Raw genomic sequence first — 12,991 nt, 5'->3', positions numbered from 1 at the left:
TGTTCCACCATCGCGGCAACTTCGGGTGCAACTTGCACCAATAACCAAAAGTGACTAGCGGCCTTGGCTGAGTCGGCGTGCCCACCTTCTTCAGGCTCAGCTCCGGTTAAATCCGACCAAATCTCAGGGAAAACTCAGGCGCCAATCGGCCATTCTGCGGGATATTGGCGGAATATCGTTGGAGTTTATAACCGTCCTCGAATATCTTATGTAATAACACCATTAGTCATCTTATCTGTTGACCTAAGAATGCCTGCGCCTAAATTTCTCCTCTGTTACCTCTTTCTTATATCCATAACTCACTTCAGCATAATTTATTGAGGGGCATTTGATTTTCCAATACATTCACTTGGTATTTACATATTTGTCGTCATCCGGCTGTCCTCAGTTTTAATCCATTTTCTATTAATTTCAACTTTCTTAACTGAATTATTTTCTTCCTTAATTACACCGTATGTATGCAAATGTATAACTTTCGGCCCCGGAAAATACCGAAATATGGATGCAATTTTAACGACGGTGCAGACCTTCGTTTCGGGATAATTGGTGGCTAATCTGTAAGTCTTATCACAAATCAGAAAGCACAATCGCGTGTCATTTTGGAGAGATCTGCAACTTTGGTCCTATGACTTTTTATCGTATTTCTATTCCTTATACGTTAAATAGAGCTGTATTTCTCGATTTCAAGTTAATTTTGTACTTTCACACGTATATGTTAACATTAATTTGGCACACTTATAGGAAAGATAGAATCATGACATTCGGCACGCACATTGGCATGACCAGTGGCAATGTGATAGCCAAATTTTATGATTCTATCTGTCACATGAGTATCACAAATATGAAGTAGTATGCGAAAACTGTACAAAATTTCACACCCAATGAATCTAACTCAATCTAACCCATAAATATAGGAGATACGAGAAGATGTCGTGGGACCAACCATGTAGAACACCGAAAGAGGCGTCTGATGGTGAGGTCCGTTTGCAGATATGTCGCAGAGTTTCAAAGCAGTAACTCTCGAAATAAAGGTCTGCACTTCTAGAGTGTGTCTGTACATTGACTATTTTGGCGACATTTCTGTACAGTTATCCGTTTCAGGTGTAATAATGACCATCTACATATTTTTAGCTTTCGTGTCTGTTTTTCTGTTTGTCTGTTTGTCTGTTTGTCTATAACTTGGAAACTACTGGATATATTTCCACCAAAATTCGTATTTAGAATCCACCTGTCCTTGGGTAGGTTTCAGGGCAAATATTGTTTCTAAATCCATGAAATAACTGGGGGGTTTATACGAAACCGAAACCGTGATTTTTCACTCCCACAAAATATACACAACCAAAATATAAATCTACCTGCCTTAATGGAAATTAATTTTTAAACCTTTTTTCTCATGTGCATCATTTCGGTAAGAGGATTTATAAGGGAGATATAATTAAACGGACTTAAGAACGGGCGCGTGTTGAGCTTATTTCTTACAACTTGAAAACTATTGAAGATATCTGAACCAAACTTTATATTTAGCATCCCCCTTTCCAAAGGTAGATTTTAAAGGTCAATAACATTTCCTGTTCCTGAAATGGACTGGCGGTTTATAGGGAACCGAAATGGTGAATTTACTCTTCCACAATATATACAGTACATGACCAACCTGACTGGAAATCGACCAAATTTGTTGGAAATCCATTTCTAAAACTTTTTTCATGTGTATTTTTCGAGAGAAAGATTAATAAGGGAGATATCATGAATGGTCGGTTTTGCAGGGTAAGTCCAGCAGACATAGACCAAAAGGTGTTGTACGTGGAGCAGATTCCTTATCTATCTATATAAGTAAAATCCTAACGACTGTGTGCCTGTACATTGACTATTTTGGCGAAATGTTCGCACAGGTACGCGTTTAAGGGGTAATAATAACAACCATCTGCATAATTTTTTGGTTTAGTTTCCTGAAAGTCCTAATTTTAACCCTCCTCACCCAAAATCCACATTTCGGCATAATCTGCCAGACGAACAAGAATACAGAAATTTGGCAAAATTATACGTTTTAGCCTGTAACGGAGAGAACATTTCCAAGAGCTTTAAATTTTTCACTTTTTCCCCCAAAGAATATCGAAGAATATCGAAATATGGAGGCAATTTTAATGATGATGCAGATCTTCGCGAAGTCCTATCACATAAGGGAATGCACAATCTCCGTTCAATTTGGAGTGATCTACAACCTTGGTCTTATGACTTTTTGTTTTATCTGTATCCCTTTTACGTTTGATTTTTGTCTATTTCTCGATGTTAAGTGAATTTGGACTTTTCACATGCATAATTCATACATTCAATCACTTATAAGAAAGATAGAATGATCAAACCCCACACGAATATTGGCCCACCCAGTAGCCATATGTGAGCCAAACGCTATGTATGTTGCTGTCACATAATTATCTGAAAGGTAATGCTATGTGAGGTAATCTTACAAAAATTTTACCCTATTCAACGTTTCTAACTCAGTCTGACCCATAAATAGATCAGATATCATACGACCAGCCATTTGGGCCGCTAAATCTAACGTCTTATGGTAAAATCCTTTGTCGATATGACGTACATTTTTGCAGCAGTCAATCTGTAAATGAAGGGTTGTTTATTTAATTAAGATTATTTTATTTCTTTTCGTTAACATTTTATATTCAGTAGACTCCCTCTTTAATTTACATTTTGTTTGTAAAAATAGGCATATATTTGTATATATTCTATATACAGATTTATGTCATAATTTGTGTGAACTAATAATAATGAATCACAAGAATGACTTAGTTAGAAGTATTCAGATGTGTCATTAAAAACAAAAATAAACACAAACTCTTGAAATTTATTTTCTACTTTTACAAATTTGTTATAATTATGTACAGTAAATTTAAAACGTCTGCCTATGTGGTGTAGTGATTAGTGTAATTAGCTGCCTGGGTTCGATTTCCGACTCTTCCACGAAATTTGAAAAGTTGTACGAGGACTAGAACGGGGTACACTCAGCCTCAGGATGTCAATTGAGTAGAGGGATTTCGATTCCCACCTCACCCATCGTTTTTTCCGTGGTTTCCCATTTGTCCTCCAGGCAAATGCCGGGATGGTACCTAACTTAAGGCCACAGCCGCTTTCTTCTCTCTTTCCTGCCTATCCCTTCCAATCTTCCCATCCACCCACAAAGCCCCTGTTCGGCATAGCAGGTGAGGCAGCCTAGTTGTATCTCAGACCCAAGGTCTCACGCTTGTGAAACAAAAGGATGATGCCAGACAAAAGTGGTAAGAGTAAACGTTAAGTAGATTTGACCTGGAATGGTCGTATTGTTTCCTAGGTCGCGAACATGAAGGAGAAGGTCAGTGCGTAGTGTGTAAGAAGCATGTCGTCTGCAGAAGTTTAATGTCAGGCGTCATTGTGAGCTGTATCATGCACCTTAGTCCAGTGGTCTTACTGGTGATTAGAGCTGAAATTAATAGCGGAACTACGAAGTAATTTGAAGTCTGTAAGTATACGTAAGTGCTGTGTTTTTAAAAAGTAGTTTGTTGGGAGAACACAAAACAGTAATGCTCAAAGAACGTTAGTTCTAAATATCGCCCTTTTTTAACAGAAATCCTGTCAATCTTTGGAAGTACTTACGGAGGTGATGATATTTCCAGGATGAAGATCAACAAATCACGATTCCGATCTCCACTAACAGGCATAAATCTCAATTCTGTAATGAAAATAGTGTCTGCCATCACCATCAAGCCTAATATTGACCAAATTAATGCCATCAAACGTCATCAGGGCTCAGGATATCAGTGAGATTAAATGAGTCGCTTTTAGGCAAAGTAGTTTTTATTTTTAAGAGGAAGCGAAACCACGATGACCGGGGTGTAGACAAGTGTTCACCGGGATATTTATATGTTATTTCATCACACCTTTGTTTTGTCAGATAAAATACTCTTAATTTATTACTTTATGTATCTTGAAGAGGTCGGAATTCGATTCTTCGTTCAATATTTGGTTCATGTGTATTTATGTAGCCTACAATACTATTGTCTATGTATATATCAATAATGTGTGTGTGACTGAAAATGCACACCCTATTTCCCGTCATTTGAGCGGGTCAGGAATGGAAACAACGAAGCCCCATCTAGCGGCGAGAATAGGAATTGTGCCGGCTGCCGAAGCCTGTCGCACTCCTCAGGGGCAATGATTAATGACTGACACATGAAATGAAATGATATTGGAGAGTGTTGCTGGAATGCAAAATGCCAGGAAAGACCGGAGTACCCGAATTAAAACCTGTCCCGCCTCCACTTTGTCCAGCACAAATCTCACATGGAGTGACCGCGGTTTGAACCACGGAACCCAGCAGTGAAAGGCCGGCACGCTGCCGCCTGAGCCATAGGGGCTTCAATGGGTGTATTATAATTTCATGTACGGTAAATTAAGAACTTACGGTGCTTTATTAATGGTGTTGGAAAGGGCAGTTCTCATTTAGAGGTTGCACACTTCGTAATGAAGGAAGGGATACTGTGCACCCTAGCGCATCTCCTTCGAATTTCACCTGATCGAGTCATCGTGTGCCAGCCGAGACCACCCTGCACACAACTCGCGTGGCGCGCGCTTGACCTTGACATGCCTGCCATACGAAGTGATCACAGAATATCTGTGCGGAATGTGGAGAGAGGAGGAACGGGAAAACGCATGACATTGAGAGAACAAATCACAGTCAAATTTTCAGGACAGCCGTTGATATGCCAGGATCCGGAAGCAAACGTGTTTGAGACCATTGGTATGGCGAGGATGGCAGCCAACATTTAAGCGAGAAGCCAGGCTTCAGGGTAAAGGTACTGATGGAGATCCATTGGTCAGCATCGCCTGACATCTAGAAGCGAGGCCTGGCGATGTGCCAGCAGCGATGCTGCAGCAAAAACGGGCCCTAAATCTCCGGATTACGTGCCTCTCCAGAAATGGAATTCTTGTTTCTAAACTTCCCAGATTCCTGACGAGAAATCGAATTCACCTCCTTCGAGGTGAGCCCAGCAGGCCTTTACCCTTCCCAGACTGAAGATTCAGCAATATTGCAGATTACGAACTTACCAGTCAGGTTTGAAAAGGAAGGTATTATTAGCAGATAATTTCTGTACTCTATGCGTGATGTTAAATGATTCTATACATCTTGCTTGCAGGTGCTGTCCAAAGGTATGAAGGGAAATCTTCAGATCTCTCCGCTAAACCTCGTGGCGCTTTTGATGGCCGTGTCCAGTAATGACCAACAATCACTTGGCGAGTTCGTCAAGGTCCTGAGGTTGAACTCGACAGAAGTGTCCTTTATTCCTGAAGGCTTCAACCAGGCGCTCAACGTCTTCAACGTGAGTGTGATTCTAATCATTCCTATATTAAGTCCACTATGCTCTCCAATAGTTCACTTTTAGCACTAACGTATAGTCATTGTTCCGTATTTTTTGAACTAGTGGATGAGATGGGAGACTCTCGAGACGTCTTCCTTGCTTATTGGTAACTTTCGAATATACTGGTCATTATTGATTCAACACCTCGAAGTATTAACATTGTAACTTCAAATTGTCAAATGTACAGGAGAAGCAACAGACATTTAAATAAACACTGTAAATCTAGTTAAATTACAATTGAATCAGTCATTTAAGAAAGTACACATGTCCAGAAATGCTTTTTTTCAAGAGGAATAAAAAAAAAACGATTTATAAGCCAGTCTTGCTATTTACGTTAAATTTATGTGTTTTGACCGTTAGTGTTGATGGTTGTGGCTAGGTTACTTGATAAAATATGGAGTAAAAGTGCAGGAATATATGGGAATCGGCAGGTAAAGGAAATGAATATGTGCCCTTTCTATAATGATGGCTGAATGAACATCATTTTTGCATAAAAAACATATTGTTTACTTAGATAAGTTAGGCCCATCATGTTGTTGTTCTACAAGAATAATTTGAATGATGACAAGCAATCAAAATCATCGTCAGTCACACGAACAGTTGGCCACGCAAATATTTCATTGAAAACGTCTTTGTGCTCCCCCCAGAATGTCACTTCCAGACACTTTAGGGCATTCTTCTTGTTCCCATCAATAGGAATTGGTTCTTCATAAGCTATATAGTTATTAGGAAGTTGGACGTTGCTGTCTACTTTCAAACGGAACGTGTGTTCAATTAGGCTGTTGATGAACTGTTTCGTCCGTACGGTTCCTGGATCTTTGTCAGAGTAAAGAAAGTGCAGTCCCCTTCCTCGAGATTCACCTGACAGTCCTCCCTTCTTATAAAATTTGACCACCATGCAGTAAAGTTCACAATATCACTAGTCTCTATCAGAATGATAGTGAACTTGTGATGACGTTTAGGTGCCCGAATGATGATTTGACAAGATTGCTCTACGTCATAAATTCAATCAATTTCTTTTTAGGTATTTTAATTATAGCAAAATCTCTATCACATGCATTGAATGAGTACCCTTGCATGTTCCGAGCTGTCAGCGGGTAGATGGCGTGGAATGACATTAGTAGACGAATAAGTTTGAATGGCGTTTATAAAAGTAGGAAAGATCACAATATGAAGATAAAGTTGGAATTCAAGAGGACAAACTGGGGCAAATATTCATTTATAGGAAGGGGAGTTAGGGATTGGAATAACTTACCAAGGGAGACGTTCAATAAATTTCCAATTTCTTTGAAATAATTTAGGAAAAGGCTAGGAAAGCAACAGATAGGGAATCTGCCACCTGGGCGACTGCCCTAAATGCAGATCAGTATTGATTGATTGATTTGATATGGAAGTAATGGTGAATTGTGACATGTGCCCTTTCTTAAATGACTTGCAAACCACATACAGTATGATAAGTGTCGTTTCTTTTATGGAACGGTGCACCAAGACGAGAAGAGAAGAATGTTAATCTGCAATAATAAACAATCGACAATTTGAATTTGTATTAGTGTGACTGTAGATTTAATTATATATGTTATTATGCGATTATTATTTCAGAGTCAACGTTGCTCAGAGAAAGCTATTAGTAATGCATAACATAATGGCTAGAGTAATCCACTTAGTTAATTAACCATGTGAAAGAAAATGTAACGATGGAAGGTATTGCGAAGTTAATAGATGTAGATTATTTCAAGAATTACCATATGCAGTTAATGAGATGGGAATGAGTATCATTATGAGTTGTGATCTTGGATAAAATTAGCACGGTGACTGGAAATAGCAAGGATGTTTTGGTAATTAAATAAAGTGTTCTGAAGTTAGGCAATGTTATTGGGAGTGAGCATCTGATAGTTAATATGATAAGATAGGAATTTCAGAGAGGCTACAGAGGTAACATGGTACGAGAAGTTTGACAACCCTTGGGACCACATGTGTGTTATTACGGAGCGACGTTCTCCAGGTGTATGTGCAGGCGAGTGTCCTTTGAAGTGAAGGTATTTGAATTCCCGTCCATGTAACGCGGAAGATATGTGTGATATTGGTTTTCTCTGTCAGCTGATGCAATATGCCAGCTGGACTGCGAAGGTATTTATACGAATCTCAGGGCGTGTCAGTATTTGCAGAGGCCTATGTGATGATACTGTTAGTACCGTAATACTCACGAGTGTGATTTATGGGTTTCCACAAGCGAGTATTTAGACCAGGCAACAACTTCCAGAAGGTAAGATTTGAGTAGAGTTGTATAGTTTCTGCCATGATTATCAGCTTTTACAGGCATGAATGGAGGTATGCTTAATGGTGAATGAGAGTGTACGTGAAAGTGTATTTGTGGTAACCGAGTGGCGTTATATTCTTAAGGACCTGTGTGTGTTGATTTGTTTTAATTCGTGTTGTGATTTATTGTGATGTGAATAGTTGAATGTAGTAAATGAAATTCACAATAGGGTTAAAATTCATGTTTATTTGATGTTGCTTTGGTAATTATTAAGATAACGATTCACTCAGGATGTGCAGTATGGTAGACTAGGTTAAAATGTATTCCCCTAAAACATCTGCGCGAGGTGGGTTCGGACTCATTGATGATAGGCAGATTATGATGATAAATAATTCAATTCTCTGGCAAAGTAATCACATATTCGACGGTAACTATGTTGGTAGACTCGAGTGCACAGACTTTGAATTCCAGACATTTTGGAGAGGAATACATGTAAATTTCTATTCGTGTTTATGCCATGATATTGCCGTAGTTGTATGTTTTGTTTGTCAAATTAACTTTGTTTGATTTTCTTTCGAATAAATCAGACTAAGTTTACCAGATGATGCCATTCTTTTAGTATAGCTCCAGCCTTATTCATTTCTGTCAGTTAAAGTATATGTTCCCCAAACACTAAGCCTAGTAAAGTTGGACGTTCGTGAGAGAGTGAATCGGTCACCCCGAGATCCTGAGCAAAAGTCGGAGCAAAAACAAATTTTGGTGGCATACGGAGACAATACACAGTGTGGTTCTTCTTCTTTCCGTCATCAGAAGAATGGAGTCCGCTTCATTTTAATTTTATCATTGATAGCTAAAAGGAAACAGTATTGGTAGAGTTTTTAACGTTCGATTGGAGTACATGATTATGTAAGAACTTAAGAGGTACAGGAAGACATAAATGAGGATAGTACGTTCAAAAAGTGCTATTTCCACTTCAAAACTGTTCTTAGTATTTCGTCCACATGCACTTCAATACTTGAATATTATCGATTGCCATGAGAAAGGTGCAATTCCTTAAAACAGTACCATACCCGATCATGGATACATTCCGTCTTCTTCCTTCCTGGCCCACAATGGACACTCCCAAGTATCACTCAATGTTGGCTCGTCTGACCCTTAGAGAGTCCTCCCTGCGGTTGGATATCTCCGCCACTGGAATGCCGTTTTGTCTGTACGCCACCATGTGGCTCTCGACCTCTACTTGGTTCCTCGACTGCAAGAGCTCTCTTGACGGTATGATCTTCATCTCGTGTGCGCAACTGCCACTCCTCCAATTTATCACTGATAGGGATCGTATAAAATGATCCTCGTATATGCTCATTGCGCACTCTTGCCAAGAGCGTGACACCCGCTGACCATCTCATTGCCGTTCATGCACTTGCTGATCATGGTTCTTTTGCCTTATCCAACACTCGGAGCGTAACTGAGGGCAGGCCTAACAACAGTCTTGTATATCTTGCCTTTGAGCTTTATAGGCATCCGCCTGTCAGCAAAGCCATTTGGTCCATCCAACGTTGATGCGATGCTTCACGTCATCATCAATAGTCGTATCGGTGGTATTAACTGAGCCAAATACTTGAATTTATTCGTCATTGCCAGTGGATCATGGATGGTCACGGATACATTCCATGAACCTTTTATTATACGTTTACTTGCGTTTTTTCCTCAACTTTCCTAGGTTGGAAATAACGCATTTTAAACAGGCATCCCTCAAATAGCGATTACGAACCCGTTGTTAGCAAAGCCACCAGTTACACTCATACTGAAGACCGCATCTACAATGGGCACGTGGCTAGTTACGGCCCTAGACGACAATGCCCCTAACTACATGGCGAACTATAAACATCAATGTACATCAACATTGGGTTTACGACAGTGTTTTACTGGGTGTGCGTCTTGTAAACATTAACATTTTCCCTGTACAAACATCGTAACTACATTTACGATTTTAATTGTGATAAATAATAATCGTATGGCCTCAGCTACCGTGTGCAGACATTTCGATTTGACGCCATCTGGCTGTCTGCTCGTCAATTTCAACGTTCCGGTTTACTCTAGGCCCACTAGATGGCAGACAGAGTAAACCGTATCTCTCTTGGGCGTCTATGGCTGAGATTTAATTAATTTTGTCGGGTAAATACCAAATGTGCCGCCTCTGTGCTGTAGTGGTTAGCGTGATTAGCTGCCACCCCCGGAGGTCCGGGTTCGATTCCCGGCTCTGCCACGAATTTTGAAAAGTGGTACGAGGGTTGGAACGGGGTCCACTCAGCCTCGGGAGGTCAACTGAGTAGAGGTGGGTTCGATTCCCACCTCAGCCATCCTAGAAGTGGTTTTCCGTGGTTTCCCACTTCACCTCCAGGCGAATGCCGGGATGGTACCTAACTTAAGGCCACGGCCGCTTCCTTCCCTCATCCCTGCCTATCCCTTCCAATCTTCCCATCCCCCTACAAGGCCCCTGTTCACCATAGCAGGTGAGGCCGCCTGGGCGAAGTACTGGTCATACTCCCCAGTTGTATCCCCCGACCAAGAGTCTGAAGCTCCAGGACACTGCCCTTGAGGCGGTAGAGGTGGGATCCCTCGCGGAGTCCGAGGGAAAAGCCGAACCTGGAGGGTAAACAGATGATGATGATGATGAAATACCAAATGTATCACCAGAGATCTTTTACATGCCGACATCGTACGACATGGAGTGTCGAATGGACTTTTTTCCGCCCTTCAAAAAATCCGACTACCTCTGTCGGGTTTGAACCCGCTATCTTGGGATCCGGAGGCCGACACTCTACCACGGATTGTGATATTATTCTCCCAGAAGAATTATCGTAACATGAGTTGCGATTCTTTTCATCCATCAATGCATTCCTGACATGACACAATATTGCTAAATGTATATTGCTGCGAAGTTTGGGGCGCTGGAGATACGAATTTTATAAAGGGAAAACTACTGAGATAGTGGTTTTGGCGATGATCGTAACACATTTTGGCTATTTTTGGACTACGATGTTAATACTTGGAGCCGTCGAATTCATACCTGGTGGGACAGTCTTGTAATATCACTCTGCGCGTGGCAAGGTTGCCAGATTTTAGAATTACCAGAGAGGGACACTTTTTAAAGCAAACCTACACTTCAGTCTATGCTTACGCGACTGTGGTATAACAACAAACAGCTTTATTACCCGACCATAGTTACAAACCATTGGTATAAGGAAATAAAGGTAGCACATGACTGGACTATCTACTTAACTATAACTAAATCTATTACTAATTCTATACTAAATCCTCTATATAGCAGCTCACACATGGGTGGATTGCCAGCTCCACATGTAGTATGCCACCTCTGCGTTCTCCCGCCGAGATGGATACCATAACTTGTCTCTTCTTAGCACGTGCCTAAACTAACTACTTAACTACAACTAAATCTATACTCATTCTATAACTAAATTTGTCTAAATCTCCTTGGTGAGGAACTATGACGATTGTGGTATAGCTATACGCAAATTTGGCATTTAAATAAATGTTGTATATGAATTAAAACAAATAATATGAATCTCAAAATTATCATGTTTAAATCTATATGATTAGCTACATTTCTCCTAGTCATCATCATCATCTGTTTACCCTCCAGGTTCGGTTTTTCCCTCGGACTTAGCGAGGGATCCCACCTCTACCGCCTCAAGGGCAGTGTCCTGGAGCTTCAGACTCTTGGTCGGGGATACAACTGGGGAGTATGACCAGTACCTCGCCCAGGCGGCCTCACCTGCTATGCTGAACAGGGGCCTTGTGGAGGGATGGGAAGATTGGAAGGGATAGGCAAGGAAGAGGGAAGGAAGCGGCCGTGGCCTTAAGTTAGGTACCATCCCGGCATTTGCCTGGAGGAGAAGTGGGAAACCACGGAAAACCACTTCCAGGATGGCTGAGGTGGGAATCGAACCCACCTCTACTCAGTTGACCTCCCGAGGCTGAGTGGACCCCGTTCCAGCCCTCGTACCACTTTTCAAATTTCGTGGCAGAGCCGGGAATCGAACCCGGACCTCCGGGGGTGGCAGCTAATCACGCTAACCACTACACCACAGAGGCGGACCATTTCTCCTAGTACGAAACATTAATACCTGTTCGACGTAAAAGATATGTAACACGACAGGTAAAATAAATAAAATGATACTAATAATTCGTAAGTACTGTAGGTGGAAACAAATTAAAATAACTCATATAACACCAGGGGTTCGTTGATCGAAAAATACTTAAGATTTCTGCAAGAACAGTTAAATTGTAGAACAAATCCGTTAAGGAAATACAGTTTAATTCATGAGTTAAATATAAGTCTGCCTCTGTGGTGTAGTGGTTAGTGTCATCAGCTGCCACCGTCAGAGGCCTAGGTTCGATTCCCACTTAGAAGTGGTTTTCTGTGGTTTACCACTTCTTCTCCCGGTACCTAACTGAGGGCCACGGCCCTTTCCTTCACTCTTCCTTTCCTATCCCTTCCGGGCTTTTTATCCCGCCACAAGGCCCCGGTTCAACATAGCAGGTTAGGTCGCCTTGGTAAGGTACTGATCCTCTTCTCCAGTTTTATCCCCGACCCAAAGATTCACTCCCCATGACACTCTCCTTGAGATGGTAGCGGTTGGATCCCTCGCTGAGTCCGAGAGAAAACGTACCCTGGATGGTAAGCGGATTAAGAAAGAAAGAAAGAAAGAAAGAAAGAAATACTTCTTCGAGATTATTTAAAAAAGACTAGGTAAAACAGACAGGGCACCTGTCACCTGAGCGATAGCCCCAAATGCAGATCAGTGGTGATTGATGGACGACTTTATATTAATGGTATACTGTATCTTACACTTGATTCATATTGGAATTAAAAATGAATGGTTTGTGAAGTCTAGTATCATATTCGTGATAATTTTCCATACGGTGTTAAACCGTGTTGATGGTGATGCCTCTGTGGATCCGTGGTAGAGTGTCGGCCTCCGGATCCCAAGATAGCGGGTTCAAACCCGGCAGAGGTAGTCGGATTTTTGAAGGGCGGAAAAAAGTCCATTCGACACTCCATGTCGTACGATGTCGGCATGTAAAAGAACTCTGGTGATACATTTGGTATTTACCCGACAAAATTAATTAAATCTCAGCCATAGACGCCCAAGAGAGATCCGGTTTACTCTAGGTCCGCTAGATGGCAGACAGAGTAAACCGGAACGTAGAAATTGACGAGCAGACAGCCAGATGGCGTCAAATCGAAATGTCTGCAAACGGTAGCTGAGGCCATACGATTATTATTATTATTATTATTATTATTATT

At 41.1% G+C, this 12,991-nt stretch overlaps 1 protein-coding gene across 1 annotated transcript in view; it reads left to right on the top strand.

Moving 5' to 3' along the window:
• Window positions 1-12,991, top strand: part of LOC136866659 (serpin B3) — a 229,936-nt gene that overhangs the window by 132,921 nt on the left and 84,024 nt on the right. The window contains exon 2 of the mRNA XM_067143777.2: window positions 5,184-5,366. Within this exon, the coding sequence (XP_066999878.2) occupies window positions 5,184-5,366 (183 nt within the window). The remainder of the gene's footprint in view (window positions 1-5,183; window positions 5,367-12,991) is intronic.

This window comes from Anabrus simplex, chromosome 3 (genome assembly GCF_040414725.1).
Source record: "Anabrus simplex isolate iqAnaSimp1 chromosome 3, ASM4041472v1, whole genome shotgun sequence".
NCBI classification, from domain to species: Eukaryota; Metazoa; Arthropoda; class Insecta; order Orthoptera; family Tettigoniidae; genus Anabrus; species Anabrus simplex.
The sequence above is the reverse complement of the archived record's forward strand: the minus strand, read 5'-3'. Positions and strand labels throughout refer to the sequence as shown.